Source organism: Acomys russatus, chromosome 32, assembly GCF_903995435.1.
Source record: "Acomys russatus chromosome 32, mAcoRus1.1, whole genome shotgun sequence".
Taxonomy (NCBI): Eukaryota; Metazoa; Chordata; class Mammalia; order Rodentia; family Muridae; genus Acomys; species Acomys russatus.
In genome coordinates this window covers 4,298,068-4,318,691 of record NC_067168.1, presented here as the reverse complement: position 1 = coordinate 4,318,691, position 20,624 = coordinate 4,298,068, and the positions used below count along the sequence as shown (strand labels likewise).

Here is a 20,624-nt window from a genome sequence, read left to right as displayed (position 1 = left end):
TCATTTCTGATTTTGTTGATTTCAATACTGTCTCTCTGCCTTTTAGTTAGTTTGGCTAATGGTCTGTCTATCTTGTTGATTTTCTCAAAGAACCAGCTCTTGGTTTTGTTGATTCTTTGGACTGTTTTCTTAGTTTCTAATTTGTTAATTTCAGCCCTGAGTTTGATTATTTCCAGACGTCCACTCCTTTTGGGTGTTTCTGCTTCTTTTTTTTCCCTAGGGCTTCCAGTTGTGTCGTTAAGATACTTATGTGCAATGTTTCCAATTTCTTTTTAAAGGTCCATTTGTATTTCTAGCTACCTTCACTACATAGAAATGAATCCAACTCAGAAACCATAATATATAAAATCTTGCTGTGTGAATACTAAGTGCTCAGAAAAAAGAAAATGAAATTATAAAAAGAAAGCTTTGCAAAAAATGTGTAGAACTTATATAATACCAAACATAAAGGAACCAATACAGATATTTTAATAACATTCATTTAGTATGGTACAGATGCATCTATATGCCATTTGGAAAAACACTCTGAAAACTGAATAAACAAAATAGAAGGCATTGCATCCCATGGCTAAACTGAAAAGGATGTTGGTTTACTATTCCAAAATCCTACCCTACAATGACATTGTAAGATTTTATAATGCCGGTTAGAATTTACAACAGTTTATTTTAAGATCTGTATAGAGTTTAGTAAATTCCCTGTTCTTATAGTTATGAAATATTCTAATTTCAAAATGAATGTTTTATCAAACACTCTTGTTGTTAAAATGCTTGTTGTTGTTATAGTTCAGAATATGTGCGTGTGTGTCACATGTGCATGAAATAACAATTAGCACCACCAGAAGTAAAAAAGCCACGAATTTGAAGGAAAGGAGGAAGGATTACATGGGAGGGTTGGGAGGAAGGAAAGAGAAGGAAGACAGGTTGCAAACAAATTATATTCTCAAAGGTAAAAAAGAATCTCCTTCCCCCCCACCCCCTCTCTGGCAGTTTTGAGTTTTCTGTATGCCATTACTTTCCTACTAAGATCATAGTAAGTAGAAGGTTAGCCTGTGAGCCTCTCTGCATTGGGCAAGGAGGTCTGTTTTCTCTTGGCAATTTTTAAAAAAAAAATAACATGCGTAATTATATTTACTCTGCTTTTATCGTTATCATGTCAGAAACTCTGGACAATGTCAGTGATGAAACATCCTTTCCAGTAAAAATGAATGTGTGGATACCAGTTCAAAAATTGCCAATTGGAACATTGTTATCATTTTTCTTTTAATAAGCACTGAGTTCTGTGGCAGCTTACTGCACAGCACAGTGACATAACAGATGGTGAAGAATTTAAGTGCAGTTACATCTTTTCATGACAATCATTATGTTGGTCACTGTTTATATCAAATCAGCCAGTAATATAAAGAAGCTTCACACAATTCCAAATAATTATGAAATTATTATCAAATTCTTATTATGAATTTTCTAGTGAAGTTATCTTAGTGGAAGATTTTCAAACGTGAAAACTTGAAAGTCTCTAGAAGCAACTTAAAGAAATAAAACCAGGGACTGGAGAGAGACGATATCACTGTTAAAAGTGCATGCTGCTCCTGCAGACACCCTGAGTTTGGTTCCCAGCACCCACAACATGTAAAAATGGCCATCTTACCAAAACCAATCTGCAGATTCAGTCCAATTCCCATCGAAATTCCAATACAATTTTTCACAGATTGTAAAAGGACAGTTTTCAGCTTCATATGGGGACACTGAAACCCCAGGGTAACTAAAATAACTCTCAATAATGAAACATCTGTTGGAAGTCTCATCATCCCCAATTTCCAGTTGTACTGTGGAGCTACAGTAATAATAACAGCATGGTATTGACACAGAAACAGATACATTGATCAATCAAATCAAATTGAAAATGCAGAGGTAAATCCTATATAGACAATTCTATTTTTTTTTTTTTTATATACAAGCCTGAAATTACACTGGGAAAAAAAAAAGACACCACCTTCATCAAATGGTTAATATCATACTGGATGGCTTCGTGTAGAGAAATGCAAAGAGATCCATACTTATAACCCTGTACAAAACTCAAGTCCAAGAAGATCAAAGACCTCAACATAAAGCCAGATACACTGGACCTGATAGAAAAGACTGTGGGGAATAGCCTTGAACTCATTGGCACAGGAAGACTTTCTGAAAAGAACACCTTTAGCACAGGCACTAAGATCAACAATTAATAAATGGGGCCTCAGGGGACTGAAAATCTACTGCACAGCAAAGGGCACTGTCATTCAGACAAAGCAGCAACCTACTGAATAAGAAAGATTTTACCAACTACACAGCGGATAGAGGTCTGCTACCCAAAATATGTAAAGAATTCAAAGAACTAAATCAATAAAACAAATAACCCAATTAAATAATGGGGTATAAGTATAAACAGAGACTTCCAAAAGAGGAAAACTCAAATGGCTAATAAACACTTAAAGAAATGTTCAAAATCCTGAGTCATCTGGAAAATGCAAATCAAACCTACTTTGAGATTTTCATCCTACACCTGACAGAATGGCTAAGATCAATAAAGCAAATGACAGAGGGCACATGCCGGTAAGGATGTGAAATAAAGGCAACACTCGCCCATTGCTGGTGAGAATGTGACACCGTGGTGACAGCCACCATGACAATGAATGTGATGGTTCCTCAGAAAGATAGGACTAGCTCTACTCCATATCCAGCCATGCCACTCTTGGTCCTGTATGCAAAGGATGCTCCCTCCTACCACAGAGACACTGCTTCTCTATTCATAACAGCCACAAACTGGAAACAACCTAGATATCCCCCAACAGAAGAATGGATGAAGAAAATACAGTATATTTACACAGTGGAGTATTACTCAGCCATTTTGAAAACATGAAATCCACAGGTAAATGGATGGAACTAGAAAAAAAAGTCATCCTGAGTGAGGCAACCCAGAAAGACAAATATGGTATGTGTTCACTTATATGTGGATATTAGCTGTTAAGTCACTAATAAACAAGCTACAATCCATAGAACTACAAAAGTTAGGTATAGAATAGGGGGCTGGTGGGGAGTGGTGGGCAGATAGATTCCCCTAGGAGAGAGAAATAGAATAGATAGTTATGGATAAATGGCAGGAATGGGACCAGGGGGCGGGGGACTGAGATGGAAGGTCAAGTGGACAGGTGGAGAGGGAGATGGGAGCCAAAGAGGGAATACAGGAGGAAACAGCTATAGCTAAGGGCCATTTGAGGACAGTACAAAATCTAATACAGTAGAAGCTTCCTAAAATATACATAAATGTAGGTGACCTAGATGAAGTTGCCAAATAATGGGTGGGGGGGAAGAGGTCAAATTGGACATTTCTTGTCACCAAATCAAACTTCCAGTACTGGGATTGGGTTAGATCTAATTGAATTGTTGGCTAAAAGGATCCCATGGGAACCCCTACGCAACCCAGGCTGTTGCCAAGACTATAGGTTGCTCTCTACAAACAGACAGCAAGACTCCATTGCTGAAGACAACACCTGCACAATTCATTCAACAAAGAGAAGCTGGCCTGGTGCCTATATAGAGTCTTCACCTCTATGTGCTACCATCTTTTGGCACAGGTACATACTCTGCATGCTACCAAAGGTGAAATGTAAACATCAACCCAGCTAAAATCCCTTTGATCTACAAATGACATCTTGCTTAAAGATATGCAAGTACAATGGTGGTACAAAGCTTGAGTGAGTAACCAAGCAATATCTAGTTTGACTTAAGGTCTGTTCCAAGAGATCAAGCCAATACCCAAGAAGGCTTGGGTGACCAAGAAACTGAGACCAGATAGTTCAGGGCCCAAGGACCAAATACCATAGTTCTAAAAAATGAAGTAAACCAGCACAGCAATAAAATGACTCCTAGTGACTTTCTGCTATACTTACACATCAGTGCCTTGCTGAGCCGTCACCACAGAAGCGTCCTCCTGCAGCAGACTGGGAACAAATAAAGAGACCCATGGCAGACACTTCACAATAAGTGAGAGACTTCGGCACACTCAGCCCTAAACAGGATGTCTTCATCAAATCTCTCACCTCAGGGCCCAGAGACCCCTGCAGAAGAGGAAGCAGAAAATAGTGAAAGATCCAGAGGGGACAGAGGACACTAAGAAAACAAGACCCTCTAGATCAACATGATCCCTGCACAGGGCTACAGATGGGATCCTAGACATGAAAGAAGTAGACACACGCCCCCATCCCTAACCCAGAGCTATCTCCAATTGATAATCACTTGCAGAAAAATATTTAGTTTCCCCCAAGGGAGTCTCCGTGAGGAGATGACTACTCTTAAGGGTAGGCTGTATACCCAGCAATAAATGACCAGCAGAAACTAACTCAACAGCATCTAATACTTCCCTCCCTCCCTTTTTTTTTTTAATTTATCTAATTATCTTTCATTTTTATTTATATAAACTTTTCTTCACTCTCTTTACCCTAACTAGTCTTTTGTTTATATATAATGGCTTCCGGTTTGCTGTTTTTATGGGACTCCAGAGTGTGTGAGGGAACGAATCTGTTTCTTGTACCTTCTCTTGGGCTCCTTTTCCTTCTGTTTTCTTGATGTTTTTTTCCTATTCCAATGTTATATATTGCTTTATCTTACTACATTTTATTTAGTTACTTTTATAAAATAATTTTCTTTAAGAAAAATACAAGTTTCCTTGATGGGGGTGAGAACTACACTCATCAGTTGGTCCAAGGATAATGTTCAGGATGTAGCTATGGATGGCACCATTTACTCATCAGTTGGTCCAAGGATAATGTTCAGGATGTAGCTATGGATGGCGCCGTTTAGTAGAGTGATTTGCTTACTAATCAGAATTAAGGGTAATTGGGTAAATTACCTTTATGTATTTCATTCAGCACTTTGTTTTGGAAAATATTTGTATTCCAGAAATATTTTCCTTAGAATATAATTGATTACCCTAAACTTCAGCCTTTACTTAGCAAACTACGTGGGGGACAGAAAAAACAAAACCAGTGTACTCAGCACTTGTACAGCACAGATAATAAGCTAAGTAACCCCAATGTGCGTACTTGTGACATACACTCTACAACTACTGCAAATCAAGAGATCAGCACCAAGTGTATGTACAGTTGTCAGGTTCCGGCCATAATTAGCAGGCGAGACCATGCCTGTCTCTTTCTATCTGAAAAAAGAATTCCCTTGTTTACGGACAGCCATTATCTCATAGCCCTCGGCTTCCACTCCAGCAAGTGTCTCGTGAGAGTCACCAGTCAGTCTGGGTCAGGGAAGCTCAAACACGACTGGGACCTTTAGCTGCAGACCAACTCCTCCTGTGTGGCCCTACAGTGCGGCCCTTCCTGCCTCTAGCTGATTTATTCTGTCCTCTCAATCTCCAGCCAGCCCTCCAAGGCCAGTTCTGACTTCCTAGCTGTTTCCTGCTCTGTCAAATTTACTCCTTGTTCATGCCATGCTTATCTACTACTAAGTAGCGGAATCAACAGCACAGATCAATCATAGTTCTAGCCCCTTTGTAATTGACAAGTTGTATAGCTTGGCACACAGACTGGTACCCTTGGTGGCTACAGAGCAATTGTTTTCTTCTGCCTCATGACCACCTGTTTCCTTCAGGAAGCTACAGCCACATAATCCCTTACTCAAGATTCTAGTTTCTAGGTCCCACTTGAGGAAAAAAAAGAGTACACACACACACACACACACACACACACACACACACACACACACACACGGGTAGATGATAGATAGAAGATAGATAGATAGATAGATAGATAGATAGATAAACAGATGAAATAATTAAAATATTTAAATCTATAATCTGCTGCTATCTTCTTCCACAGTAAGAGTCAACTGTTGGTAAAGAGTAAGACAGTCAGAGAATACTAGTCAATTTTTCTTAACTATAAACTAGTCATTACTATCCAATGTCCAGTAGCGTGGGCAGATCCAGGAAGGTACAAGGAAGATGGCCTTAGGCCAATTCTTAGAACTCTCTTCCATTTCACAAGTTGTGAAATGCATTTCCATTGACTCATTACAAACTGAAACTGTATCAAATTGATGGTATAAAGCAACAAAACAAACACTGAACATAGTTTAGATAACAACAGAAAGCTGGGAAAAGGCTTAATCAAATACAGCTAAACAAGAAACACAGACCCAAAGGCCAAGACACAGACAGATCAAACAACTAACTTTTGAAAATTTAGATGACCTTTGCCCTTCCTTCCTGAGGACAACTCAGATAACTTCTGAGCATTTGAGCTGTGCCTGCCTGGAATGTACAGTTAGCACCCACTGTGAAGTAAATGTAAGCCTGCTAAGATATTTCCCTTAACATGGCTGGAACCTCCCCAGTGCATTCCTGTAGCTCCACAGCTTTCTGATGGAGCCATAGGCTTGCTGCTCCATGGCTCCCCCACTGCTTCTTGTCCCTTTGTGCTAAAAGGCTTCCTTGGGGTCTGTTCAAGGTGACACACTACATAAAAGGGGCTGAGATTTTAAAACTATTTTCCTTATGTACAAGAGGTTAATTCAAGATAGATATTTGAATAACAATACATGTTTTTACAGGTTTGCTACTATCTTTAGTTTCACTTGATTCTGGAATTAAGTTAAATATATGGTCTTAGTCTGTGTTTTAAAAAGTGAATTAAAAGCCAGGAATGGTTATTTTTAATTACTTTGAGGATTCTTATTAAGTATATATTTTCCCACTGAATATATTATAAAATATCAAGAGTCGATATAAATATTATGATCTGAGTTATATATACTTCATGGATAGCCTTTTGGGTAATTTGGAATCAAACTCATATGCTCTCAACCTGTTTTAAATATTACAATCATTTTTGCAACTTAAACAAAATAACAACAAGGTAGCCATTATCTGGGGAAAAAATTAGTACAAACAAATAATGTAACAAAGCCACAGAATTTAAGGCTGAATTCTAAACAGAACAAATTTGCATTAAGGATACAATTGACAATGAGAACTCTCTGAATGAAAACTCATCAACTCAAACTTAATCTGAATTACAGGCAACACTAAAGCCTCCAGGACTCCATGATTATTGGAGAACAGTGACTTTCCTTGTTGAAAGTCAGGAGTTTGTTCACCTAAATTTTCATCATGTGCCTGCCATAAAAATTAAGGATCAAAGAACAAACTGACTTATGAAAATATATGTTAAAAACTGCCTATTGTTTTTCGTTCTTCAAAGGGTCATTAGGAGAAGGTCTGGTTTTTGTTTTGTTTTGGTTTGGTTTTTGGTTTTTGGTTTTTGGTTTTGGTTTTTTTTTTTTTTCAACCAAGCATCTTTCAATTCTGTAACTTCGGCTTGTATTCTCTTTCCCCTTCGTTATAATCTCTCAGCTACACTAAAAAAAAAAAAAAAAAAAAAAAAAAAAAAAAATCACACAGTAGTTCCACGAATCTGAAGACGGTAATGTGAAAAGCGCCTATCAGAGGCTCATCACAGAATCCATGGCTGTGGGGCCTCACCGGGGAGTGCCACAGTAGGTCTCCTGAAAGAGCTTCCATAGCTGACTTCACCAGTGTTGCCTATGGAGCACAGGAGTCCTACTGGCTCCTTTTGTAGTACTGTGCCCAAGCACCTGGCAGCAACAGTGTGTGAGAGGTAGGCTGCTGTAGACTCATGACTTGAGAAGACGCAGTCACAGACGGCTTGAGAGCAGATGGCTTCCTGGTCGCATAGTGTGTGGTAACTCCTTCTGTAGCCCCAACTAGCAAGCAGAGGGACTTTGCTGACTGAGTATCGAGATAATCTTCCTTGGTGTTTGCCCTCAGCAGGATTCTTCCTCCAGTCAAACCTCGGGTCTAAACTATCTACACCCCCAAAACAGCACCAGCCGCAAGGAAGAGAGTACTCAAACACATGAGCGCATGCTCACTCTCCACGTCAAACCATAACAGTTCCACATGAAAGCAGTCGATGAAGCTTGACGCTTCGTTTGGTTTTTATCTGGATAGAGGAAAAGGAACGCGCGTCTTGCAATTTTTTTCCTGATGCATCCACACACCAAAGCCTGGCGGACTGTGAATCTCTGCTAGCCTTAGACTCCTTGGTGTCTGTTCTAGTAGCAGTAACGGGGGGGGGGGGGGGGGGCCATATTCATTGACTGTGTGCTACACAGGCCTGCGGCAACACTTTCTACCAGATCCAAATTACAGTGTTCTCCTGTGATCCTTACTTGAAAGGGTTAAAAACAGTTCCAGTCAAGTGAAATCCTTTGCTCACAGATATGCAGCTTTCCAAATCAAAGCTGGTATATTAGCAGTCTCACAAAGCCCTCACACTTAAACCCTATTGGCAACCAAGGAGAGAATGAAACAGCCCCCCATCCCCTCAACCTCCCCACCCCTGCCCCCCATCAGCTTAGAGTACAGCTAATGAGCTCTAGCTGGCCATTTGATGAGCAATTTTCCCTTCCTCCAGTTTGTTAACATAATTATTTGCACGAAATCAAGTTAAACTGTCTTTTATTGCACATTTAATAATGAAAGAAAATATGAAATTTGGGGCCTGGGCAAATGGCTCAGCATTTAAAAGCATTTGTTGCTCCTGCCTAAGTCTCAGGTTTAGTTCCCAGCACCCACATGGCAGGTAAGAACCCTCCGGAACCCTAGTTGCAGAGGATCTGACCCTCTCCGGTGCTTTCCGGGGGCACCACACGTGCATAGGACACAGACATACGTGCAGGCAGAGCACCTATAAGATAAGATAAAAGTAAAAATTATCTTTTTTAAGAAGGAAAATTTAAGACGTAAAATAATAACACCTTATAAATTTGAAGAAGAACCTGAAAGATGCCAGGAACGAGCACTCTAGCCAGTGTTTCTCGTGATTAAAGGAGAGAGAGGAAGGTGGGTTCAGCCTCAAGCCTCAGGGGTTGGGTTATTTATGAGAAGCAAATGGCTGAAACGCCTGCTGTTCTACTAAATTCTGCTTCTGTGACTCAGAAACTTCTACCTGGGGAGGAGAGTGGAGGTAGCGAGCAAGAAAGGCAGTAACCCCAATTTACCTTACGTTATGTTTTCTTGCAGCATTAATCGTGGAATGTGAGTGCTAGGATATTGTATGACTGCGCTCAGAACCCAAATGCTAACGTACAGACATGAATCACTGTAAAAGAACAGCTTAGGGTAAAGCTTTAGAAGGAAAGTGCGATGCTCTCTGCACTCACCCGTGACTGTTGGCTCTCTAGCATGTCCCATGCTAAATCTGCTGCCTGGGTACCAAAGTCTCTTTTTAATGTCGCTATTTCTCTTTCTTTAGCAGGTTTTTTGTTGTTGTTGTTTTGTTTTGTTTTGTTTTGTTTGGTGGGGAGGGCGGAATTTTACATGTTTGCTTTATCATTTTTAAAAACTCAATTTGTTCTAAAGAAGCTCTCCTGTTGAAAATCAACAATGTATAGACAACTTACAGATCTTCCGCCCCTCACCCGCCCGCGCCCCCAGAATGGGGTGGTTTATTTTCACCAGTTTATTTTCAACTCCTGAAATAATTCTCTCAAGAGAAAATATGATTCCCCCATTTAAAATTCATAAGTTAATTTTTCTTAAATTTCAACATGTATATGAGTAATTTATATTGAAAGTAGAGTAATTCTATAACTCAAAGGACCAAGCATCCAATTATTTGTTTATTCATTTGTGTCCAACATCTTTAGCTTGTACCTCAAGGCTGGCTCTTTTCCACATTTTGCTGCCCTGCCCTCAGCATCACAAGGTTTTCAAGGGCTGTCAATAGGCTCTCTGGCAATCAGCAAGGAGCATGAAAGGAAAACACGGCCAAGAACACAGTCTAGGAATGTGTTGCTTGCTTTCCTTCCCTGCCGGACATCTAAGGACTGCCGAGGTAGCACCTTTGTTCCCAAGGCTACGGTTCCTCTCGAGGTACCTTTGCCATATATCTGTCCTTGAGATTCTGGCAATAATATTTTTAAGATTTCTTTTATTTTTTATGTATGCAGTGTTCTGCCTGCATGCACACCTGCACATCTGAAGAGGGCACCAGATCTCATTGTAGATGGCTGTGAGCCACTATGTGGTTCCTGGGAATTGAACTCAGGACCTTTGGAAGAGCATGCAGTGCTCTTAACCTCTGAGCCATCTCTCCAGCCCTGTGGTAATAATTTTTACCGTGTGCCTAAGAGTGACGAAAAGCCTCAGTTGTGCTGAGCAACTGAACTATCACCTCCATTTTGTTGAGAAGATCTGACTACAACAATGTCAATATTAATCAAATTTTCCTCAAATGATTCAGCTTACAAGTGTTTCCCCTTTCCTTCTGGGACTCTAAACAGACATTGGGGTAAGACAGGGATAAATAGGGTGTGGCTCTCGGTGCTAACCCTGGTAAGCAAACGCCACACTCAGGGCCAGGGCCGTGAGCGTAGACAAGAGGAACCCAAGCCTAGTAGGGCCTTTTCTTTAGTCTCATATTCCTCTGGCACCATCTTTGAATTGCTGGCCATTTTTTAGACAAGGGCTCACAGTCGTTTTGTTTTGTTTTAACTCTTTATTGATTCCTTGTGAGTTTCACATCATGCACACCAGTCCCAACCATCTCTCAGTCCCCTCATATCCGCCCTCCGCCTTTGCAACCTCCCCCTCATAGAAAATAAAAAATAAACAACAAAAAATAAACAAGCAAAACAAAGCATAGGAACATCTCGTCGTGGAAGCTGTAGTGTGTCAGAGTGTGCCCCCACAGTTACACCTTTTGTCCACACATCTTCACTTGCAAACGTTCACTGCATTAAGTCATTGGTCTGGTTGGAGACCTCTGGCTTCTTGCGACACCGTCAATCTCGGAACCTCCGGGTTATCCTGCTGTTGCCCTGTGTCATGGCGATCCAACGGTTCACAGATGTAGATGTTGAGGTGGGCCAACTCAAAGCCCAGGATCTGGGTCTCGGTGGTAGCTGAGCTGAGCAATCTGCTTTCTCTCCTGCATCCGCCATACTGGGGCGAGCTCCCCAGCATTGCTCTGGGTAGGGCCACCCAATGCGGCCATGAGCAGGAAGCAGGATCAGCTCTCCAGCTCTCATGCCCTAGGGCGGCTCACCCGCACCACCTGAGCCAACTCCACCGTGTTCCTTCCCCATCGGGGTCAGCTCCACTGTGTTGCCCAGGCAAGGTATGTGGCCTATTCTTCCAAGTGCTATAGCCAATGACCGGCAGGTATAGCTTTCCTACTCTCATGACCTATGAGGCCGGCAGGTGGAAAGGGGTGAAGTCGGGGGAGGGCATCACCCCCTGGGACGCGCTCAGTTTTGTCTCACACTGGGATTCACAGATTTTTGTGGCCGCTTTTATAAATATGCTACAAATGCTAAACACCAATGCAACCCAAATAACAATCCCAGATGCTTGTCCATGCTTAATGTCTTTTAAACACTGTTCTCAGTAATTTATTTCATTCTTTGACAGCCAGTGACAGAGACAACGCCATGGAGAACCCAACCAGCTTGCTCAAGGCTACACTGCCTGCCAGCTTATACGCCGGATTCCAAACAAGGCATGTACCTCCTCCGTACCATGCACCTCCATGACGGAATCATAGAAAAGACAACACTTAAATTTAATTTACAAATGAATCGGTTAAGAACAGTAACCTGCTATTGACTGATATTCTGGAAGGACTGTTTCCTACACTTCTGTGTAGGCTAAGGACAGTAATAACTGCCAAAGAAACCTGTGCACAGGAAATAACAGCCGCTGGGATTGCCCAGTGATCACGATTAAAGGATTGTGTAAAAGTTACAAACTTTAATGTTTTTCTTGTTCTGAGACATCCAACAGCACCAAATAAAATGCAAATAGACTTTTACAGAGCTTGATCATGAATTTCTTAAGTCATGCACTCACTTGGGTACATATAACATTTACTGGTGTGTGTGTGTGTGTGTGTGTGTGTGTGTGTGTGTGTGTGTGTGTGTGTGTGTGTGTGTGTGCGCGCGCGCGTGCGCGCGCACCACAGTATATGGAGGTCAGGGAACAGTTTAAAAGGGTCACTTCTCTCTTTCTACCACGTGGGTTTCAGGGGTGCAACTCAGCTTCTCAGGCTTGGTGGCAACTGCCAAAGCTTGCATACAATTCTAGAAAGCCTATTCAACATTAACAAGTTAACACTCGGTTTTAGCAACTGATTAAATAAACACAATATCTAAAATATACTTTATTATATTCATTTGTTTCTAAAACACAGAATTGTTTCTTGTATTAAGAGGGCCTTAAGAGGTGGGGAAATAGAAGGATCCAGAGGGTCCTAGAAACCTACAAGAAGAACATCATGATGGGTGGATCGGGGCCCAGGGAGTTCTGCTTAAACTATTGCACTAACCAAGGACAATACAACAGTAAACATTCAACCCCTACACTGATCTAGCCAATGGTTATGTGGAGAGCGGGGGACTGACTTTGACATGCACTCTGGTGCCCCATGTTTGACCACCTCCCCTTGGTGGGGAGGCCTGATGGCACTCTAAGAAAGAATAAGCAGGCTACCAAGATGAGACTTGATAGCCTATGACCATATAGTGGGGGAGGAGGTCACCCTCGGTCATAGACCTAGGGGAGGGAAATAGGGTGAAAGCAGGAGGGAGGGAGGAATGGGAGGATACAAGTGATGGGATGGCAATTGAGTTGTAATCTGAATAAATTACTAATAAAAAAAAGACAGACACATACAAAAAAAGAGGGCCTTTAATACCCCACTGCTTATGAAAAGGAAGATAAAGGATATATTCTGAAGACAAGGACACTCGTTATCTTAGAAATTATAGAATTGTGGGTCCTTACTTTAACTGCCATGATACCTATTTTGAATCCCTCATGGCTTTGGTATCTAAGTATCACATAATATTTATTTAGCTATTTACCTGCTGAGCAAAGAATATAGTATCATTGTTACATTTTTTCAAAAGCACTAAATATTACTCTTAGTAATTTATAAATATCTTTCCCAACATTTTAAATACTTTTCACATTAACAAAGTTTTTCTTTTTTTCTTTTTTTTTTTTTTTCAATGTATCCACAGCTGTTTGAACAACTCTTATACAAATTACAAAGATGACTGCTTGGTTATGTAGATTCCTTTAAGCATTTCTGGGGGTTGGGTGGGGAGGGGCAGATAAACACACCCATCATTATTTTTATCTTACTGTCAAGCCTTGTGAGCTGAACCTTAAACTTCCCAACCAACGTCACAGCGAAATGAAAACAAGACCCTTTCCCCTCCAAATGAACGAGCTGGCTGACCAGGCTAGCTGCTGTGCTTAAAGGATATCTTAGTCACGGGTATTATTTTAAGAGATGAGCAAAAGGGGGGGAAACCCCCACCCCCGCAGCCCGGCTCGTAAAATATGAACTGAAGGTGCAAAGAGGACCTCATAAATACTACTTAGAAGAAGGGATTCATTGTTCCCCTCCAGTGCTGTGAGTGGCTCTTGTGATCTCAGCCCTTGTCTGTTAGGAAAACCTCTTCCTTTGACCTGTGGCTTCTTTTTTTCTCTTTTCTTTTCTTTTCTTCTCTTTTCTTTCCTAAGCCAAGCTACTACATTATTTACTACACATGGTAGCTGGTCTGTGTGTTCTTTCTGCACATATACTGAGACATATACTTTTCTTTTCCCCAAGTCAGTATTTTAACTCAGAAGGATGGTAGGGCTTTTTGTTAGAGTTAATGCGCTTGGGGGTGTTAGATCAGCTGCTGGGGCCAGCATGAGGTAGGATTTCCTAACACGTTTTCCACCTGCACACCTCCAGCACCAGCTTTGAATAACTACCTCACTTAATGCCTTTTTAAAAAGGACTTCTAAAACGGCATTTTATTTCTCCGTCAGCCTTACCTACATCATCTCAATCTAGCCCATTGAGAATTTAATAAGGAAAATGATGTCTTAATGTTGGTGGCATTAGTCTTAAATAAAGGTAAATATAAAGAAAAGACGTAGGGGAATTGAATGCTGGATTCGTTTTATTCAGTGTTGTAGTCTTCCCAGTCTTTTGCTTTGCTTTGAATTCTGTTTCCTTGTAAATTTTAGTCATCTTTAAGAATAGTTAAGTCAAAAACATCAATTAAGTTTTGTCAAAGGGAGCCTCAAATGGAGTAGAAAAGAATGCAGGGAGGGGTGGGGCGTGAGAGAAAGCACTGCAGGGACAGCAGAAGTCCATGGGTTCTAATGCCCTGGGGCGCTCTCCTCCCTGTGGGTGGAGGCTGCAACTGGCACCTCATTGCATTTTCCTTCTCAGCCACTGAGAAAACAGGAGGCTGTACCTGACTTCTCAAACTGGAACTAATTGATTTTCAACTAATATAAGCCGTTAGTTACAAAGAAAGTAAGACCAAAGGCAAAACCCAGGAAGGGTGGGAGCGGTAAAGACAGCATGCCAAGATAGCCTGGGGGCTCCAGAAACCACAAAACTAAAAAGGAGAGAATTAAGTGCTGGAGTCAGGACAGGGGGAGAGGAAAGAGTGGGGAGGTGTAGACGGTGAGGGAGTCAGGAGCTGGAGGCAGTGCTTGGGGCCTTTCCAGCTCCTTCCGCCTATAGGTCCACTCCTTCCTAATCCCCCAGGTACTTGTCTTTAGACTTTTGAAACTAGCTATTTTGTAAGTGACCTTTAAGATATAAAATTTTTTATTAAACTATGTTTATAGTACTCTCCCTCCGGGAGCTGCACCAGCCATTTGGCAATAAAATAGCTTTAACAACCACAATCTAGTTGTCCTGATTATAAATGAGGATGATCACTGGTGACAAAAGAAAAGATTCTCATCCTTAACAATAAGTTCTTTTCCTTCAAACAGAATAATAATAATAATAATAACAATAATAACAACAATAATAATAATAACAACAACAACAACAGCGATTGTTGTATTGCCCAGTATCGGGATTTCTTATTTCAAAGATAATGCAGGGCTATGTGCTACAGTGGTTTCAAGTCATCTGTTCTCTCAACCTATCATTTATACTTTTAAATTTTCTTTCGAATGTGTTTACAGATGTGTTTCTATTACACCTGTTACTAAGCCTGCTGCAGAGACTCCGTGCCACGGTGCCGTCCCTGCACATGTGCATGTACGAGTCCCTCCCCACTGAGCACTTGAATCAGCCAAAAGCAGAAACAACGTCAATGAGAACATAAACATTATATTGTTCCCAATATCAGGAGAGCTTATTGATTTTTAAGAAAAAAGCCTTAATTTAATGTTCCCTGCACTGCTTCCTTTTCATATAACATGTTAAACATGTTATCAATCATGAAAATCTTAAAAGTTACGTCTATATACTTTTATACTTTCACATCAATACATGTTATTAAAATATATCTGAAAAGATTTACAATCAACATATCAATGAGCCAAAAATGACTAATAAACACAAATGTCAATTTTCACTTTCAGAAAAATATATGTAAACAATAAACAACACATATTTCCCATTTTTATGATCTGCTCTAAAATATTTAGTACTGAATAATTTAATTATCATTAAATAATTAGATAAAATTCTTATCCAATTTCAAAATAATTTTAGAAATATGCCCACAGGCATATATTTATGTGACAGGAATTGTACTTAAGTATTAAAGGTATATAATTTAATTGTTCACTTGCATAAACCAAGTAAGCATTTAAGAAAAAGATATAAAAAAACAAAAATTGTCATAAAGATAATTTTCCCCACAAAATTAAGCAGCATCAATTCAGCAAAAAATTTACATGTTATGCAATAATGTGAGAGTAGGAGGTTGGCTTGTAAGTCTCTTACTATAACAAAAACTATATTTGATCAAGTTATTTAGATTTGTTTCTTTAAAGTGAACAAGTTGCTAAAAATAATTTAAAGGTAAAAATAATGAGTCTGTTTCGGTTTAGATGCCTACACAGCATAAGTCCTATCACTTACATTTTATCTTTTACTAAATTTACTCTTTTTCACTTATGAGAACAATACTAATTCACATGAATGTTTAAAAATAAATATTCTATTGGATATGGTTCTGAATCTGGATTAAGTTAAATTAACAATTAGAAGTGTTACAGATGTCACCCACACGTTTACACACCCAGGTGGCTTCCTCCAAACACACCCCCTACTGCTACTAACTGGACTCACTGGAACTTGATCTCCATGACGTGGACATATTTTGAGATGCTGAAGAAGCAAATTCATCTTTAGCTTCGTAACAGTGTAAAACACAGTGCAGGTAATACATCGTGATGAATGTTACATTAAAAGCACTGGATTTTGGTTTTTTTGTTTGGTTTATAATGGCATTATACATCTACCTTTCCACGTATGCTTTGATTTGTTTTATGCTCGGAGGAAACACAGAAGTGAGTTCTACACTAAGTAGTGATTGGCTGTAAAGTTTGGTTATATGAGTTGGCATGTTTTAAGAGTAATAAAATTGTAGCTCAATTTTACTTCAGGACAGCTACAAGAAACTCCTCTGGGGTCAGAATCCACTTTCTAATCATTTCTTATGAGACATTTATTTGGGGGTTATTAATAAAGAAGAGACCATATGGTTTATTATTGAGGAAAACGTCACCAATCACCTGTTTAGCCCTGATCAAAATAAGTTTCTGAAGCTTAAAGCTAATATTATTTCCCTAGAATAAAATAAATAATTGTATGTTGATATGAGTGATGAGCTTATAAAAACAGTTACGTTGTCATACTATGACCAACACCAAAAAATTCTTTAATTTAAAAGAAAAATTATTAGTTAATGGTAAAACAGGGTTCTAGAGATCATTGAATAAATTGTTTTCTGTTTGTTTCTTATTTTATCTGTACTTATAAGAAGAGACATACAATTTCAAAAATCTAATATTTTTTTAAAATAACAAATGCATATTATAAATTGTCAAAAGATTCAGTTTAATGAAATATATTATTAAGGCAGATAAATGACTTCACTATTATTGCATAATCACAAATTCTCTTTTGTCACATTTTAGGTGACCTAAACAAATAACTAACATTGGTCTAATCATTTAGATTTGTTTCTCTAAAGTGAAAAAAACCACTAAAATAATTTAAAAGTTAAAAGTGATGGGTTTTGCTTTATATTTAGACATTTACATGGTATACGTCCATGTAAGATGACTACATCTGAATATAGTGACTTTCGTGGTTTACATTTAGTTATACTGAATGAAAGTTTTCTATGGATATTAATGCACTTGAACGAAAAAGCTGCAAATTAAACGCACTATGAGGACTATTCCCATGACCCTTATCCTAAGAAGAAACAGCCAAACCAATCTGGAATTAAGTTCTATTGGAAAGCTCTCACTGAAACCTGCTAATTATATGCACAAAAGAAAGTGCCAGGAGGATGACCTGCGGAGCACCTGGTGTGCTGTAGACAATGGCTTCTCTAAAGCTCAGAACTAAGAGCTTTGTCCTGGTAACACAAAACCTATGATTTAGCACGCCCCTAACCCTTCATGCCAGGACCACAGCATATTAACAAACATACATTACAAACCTGGCCACGTGTCACCAAGACTGGTTGCTATCTGACTTTTCAAAAAGTATTTCCTTTGAGACAGTATACAAGGATATTTATAAGTAGGTTTAGAGTAAAATATCTTGAAGTCAACCCAGACTGCATTGTAAACTAAAATGTTAAAAGGTTTTTACTTTATAAAGTTCTTGATTCTATAAAGTTTATTAAATTTGTTAGTGAAATTTTAAGTCTTAAAACTAAATTATGTTTAATGTTACTTTCCTTTAAACATCTAAAGATAGCTAATTCATCTTTAGTTTACACTAAATTATTTTTAGTTAAAACAGCCTTTGCAAAGTCATTTTAAGTAGGTAAACTTTTTAATATTCTGGAAATACTGGGTGGTGATCTGCCATTTGAGACTGTCAATATTTAAAACCTACCATGAATCACCAGCACTGAATGAAATATAATTTTAAAAGCTGTTCCCTAATATATTTGCTGATATTCACAGAAATAAATGAAAAAGTTTTTATCTCAAAGAAGAATTTGGTCTAAATATCACAAAAGCAAGTTTTACATGTATCTTGCCTATGTCAAAAATCAACTAGCTATGAGTACATTTTAGTCATTACACGAATGTTAGATTGAAACTTTTTTTCTAAACTATTTTTTCACTGAACTCCCTTGACTGTTATTATTTTCCAGTTTCATTTGATCTTGGTTAATTTTATTTAAAGACCTTTGATTGATTTCTTCCTCTAGATGAGAATTTTGAGTAGATATGAATATGTATTCACATGCTCATTAAATCACTAACCAAAAAAAATTATCTGGAAAGTTACTCCTATTTTCCCACACATGCACACTGTGTTCTTCCTTTCTTCCTTCCTTCCTTTCTTTTTTCCTTTTGCCCAATGCATTGCTATCCTTATCCGTTCCCCCTTTTATAGTGTTGCCTTTTATGCACATCTTTAAATTAAATTTTAATAAGCTCCCAAAGGACCAAATTCTACCCAAACTGTGACTGTTTGACTTTAGCTTTCCGTGTTAAATACATGTGACTCTGTAGCCTAAAGCAAAATCTTGTATCTGTGTAAAAAAAAAAAAGAAAGAAAGAAAGAAAGAAAAGAAACAGGAGCTATGGAGAGGAATTTTATAAAATGAATATATACACATGGCCACCTACCAAGAAGCTACTTCACCACTTAGAAAAACTTCCACTTTATAGTAGCACGGATGAACAAATAAACGAACAACATACCTAAGTTGACAAAGCTCATGACCATGTCAGCGTCATTCAGAAAGTTGGTATCGTGTAGGCTGGCAAGTGGTGGGCTCCGGGTGGTCTGAGGACCCCTGGGGGATAAGTGCATGCGCTGAGCATACCCATTGGGAGAAGCCACAGTGGATGCCTTTCTTGCCTCTTTGGCCTCTCCTGCCAGGGATACCCTCACCAAGTAATCTGACTCCTCAGGGTTTTCTTCACTGGCCATGGCGTTGTAGAGATCCAGCATAAAAAGGGGTGCGGATGATGCTTGCTTTCCAGGTGAAAAGGGCCTGGGTCTGTGAGGCAAACCCAAAATAGAGAGAATTTCCCTCTGGATTTCCCGTCGTTCATGGTTCCGGAGTCTTCTATAAATAAAGCTGGAGTGGACATGGTTGTCTCCCAAGGCTCCCTTTACGTAGCCCACTTGAACCCAGCCGCTCCACAGGAAGCTCGCAAGACCCCTAAGTAAAAACACAGTCCAATGCATTTTTGTACAAAGGCACAAAGTCGGTATTTTTAATCCTTGTCCACTTAAAAAGTAATAATAATCCAGGTTCCTTGGAGGTCCACTTTGGCAGTAGCTGTGAAAACAGATTTACCTATTCTTCATGACAGAGCTATTTCTGAACACAGCACCCTCAGTCCTTTCTTCTCCCGCTTCCAATGTTGGAGAACAAGTCAAGAGTACTTATCACTAAGCAAGCTGCAAGTCAGATCGCTAATTATCCACAGTTGCTGAGAGCGTTTGCCGTGTTGATGTAGCAAAAGCTGGCTAAAATTATTTGATCAAATAGCCTATGCATTCCTATGTGAATTTATGATAATCAGGCCTGTGGTATTTGAACTGACGAAAGCTGGTCTTCTGATAGGACTGCAGCTCCCAATTTCTCTTCTTGCTCTGACTTCTTCCCAATGCTTGAACTCTCTCCAAAACAAATCCTGAGGTCTGAATCACACAGATCTACGCTGATCTGCACCTTGGGGTTGGAATTATGTTTGTCCCGGCAGCCTAGTGATAACTTGAATATCTTTTGTATGGTCTTAGTGTAAACCAAGACCCAAGGTTAGACTGTTCAAGCAAATGTGCTTCCCAGAATTTACTTGAAATCCTCCCTGTAAATCCATTCAATCTCTTCCTCCTTCTTAGAGTTAATTCCACCTCCAGCAGGCACAAATATACCAGCCCTCTTCAAGAGAGATCTAAAGAGAAATGTAAGCACAACCCTGCTGGGAAAGAAGAGGCTTCTCATTGTAATTTGAAACTGGTAAAGCAAAAAGAAGTTAACCCTTTTGCTACCAGAAAAGCCTCCATTTTCGCAATTTTAGAACCATGCGTGTAACAGTCGAGGGTGGTATATGGGGTGCATACGTTCCAGGGAGGAGGAAAGCCAGTTTCTAAGTAGCAGGCTGGAAATTCTGCCACCCTTCCATACAGAAATGTTTTAGGTCTTTTTAGTGGAATGCATTTAATACATTTCTATATTAAGTCTCAGGTTGTAGCAAGTTAACTTGCTAGGTCTGAGTCCCATATTTTGGGTTATTTCTAGCTTTTGAAAGTCATTAAAATTTACCTCTTTTTAAAAAATGAAAGGACAAACTTAAAATTAGAATAAATTTATTGATTCTTAATGACAACCAAGCTATTTTAAGGCAAAAAAAAGTAGACAATGAATCATTAGCAAGTATATTCTACTCTCCCCTCCCAAAAAAAAAGAATTAGATAGCTCCAACTTAATTGTCTATAGAAAAGATTTAAGCAGAAATATATATTTACTCTGATTAAATCAGTAGTTGAAATAAAAATATCTTATATCTAGTACTGTCGGTCTTA

General features: G+C 39.2%; 1 protein-coding gene across 1 annotated transcript in view; it reads right to left on the bottom strand.

Annotated features, from left to right (window-relative positions):
• Positions 1-20,007, bottom strand: part of Bmp5 (bone morphogenetic protein 5) — a 124,982-nt gene extending 104,975 nt beyond the window's left edge. The window contains exon 1 of the mRNA XM_051140299.1: positions 18,788-20,007. Coding sequence (XP_050996256.1) covers positions 18,788-19,280 — 493 coding nt within the window. The 5' untranslated portion in view covers positions 19,281-20,007. The remainder of the gene's footprint in view (positions 1-18,787) is intronic.
• Between the last annotated feature and the right edge of the window lie 617 nt (positions 20,008-20,624).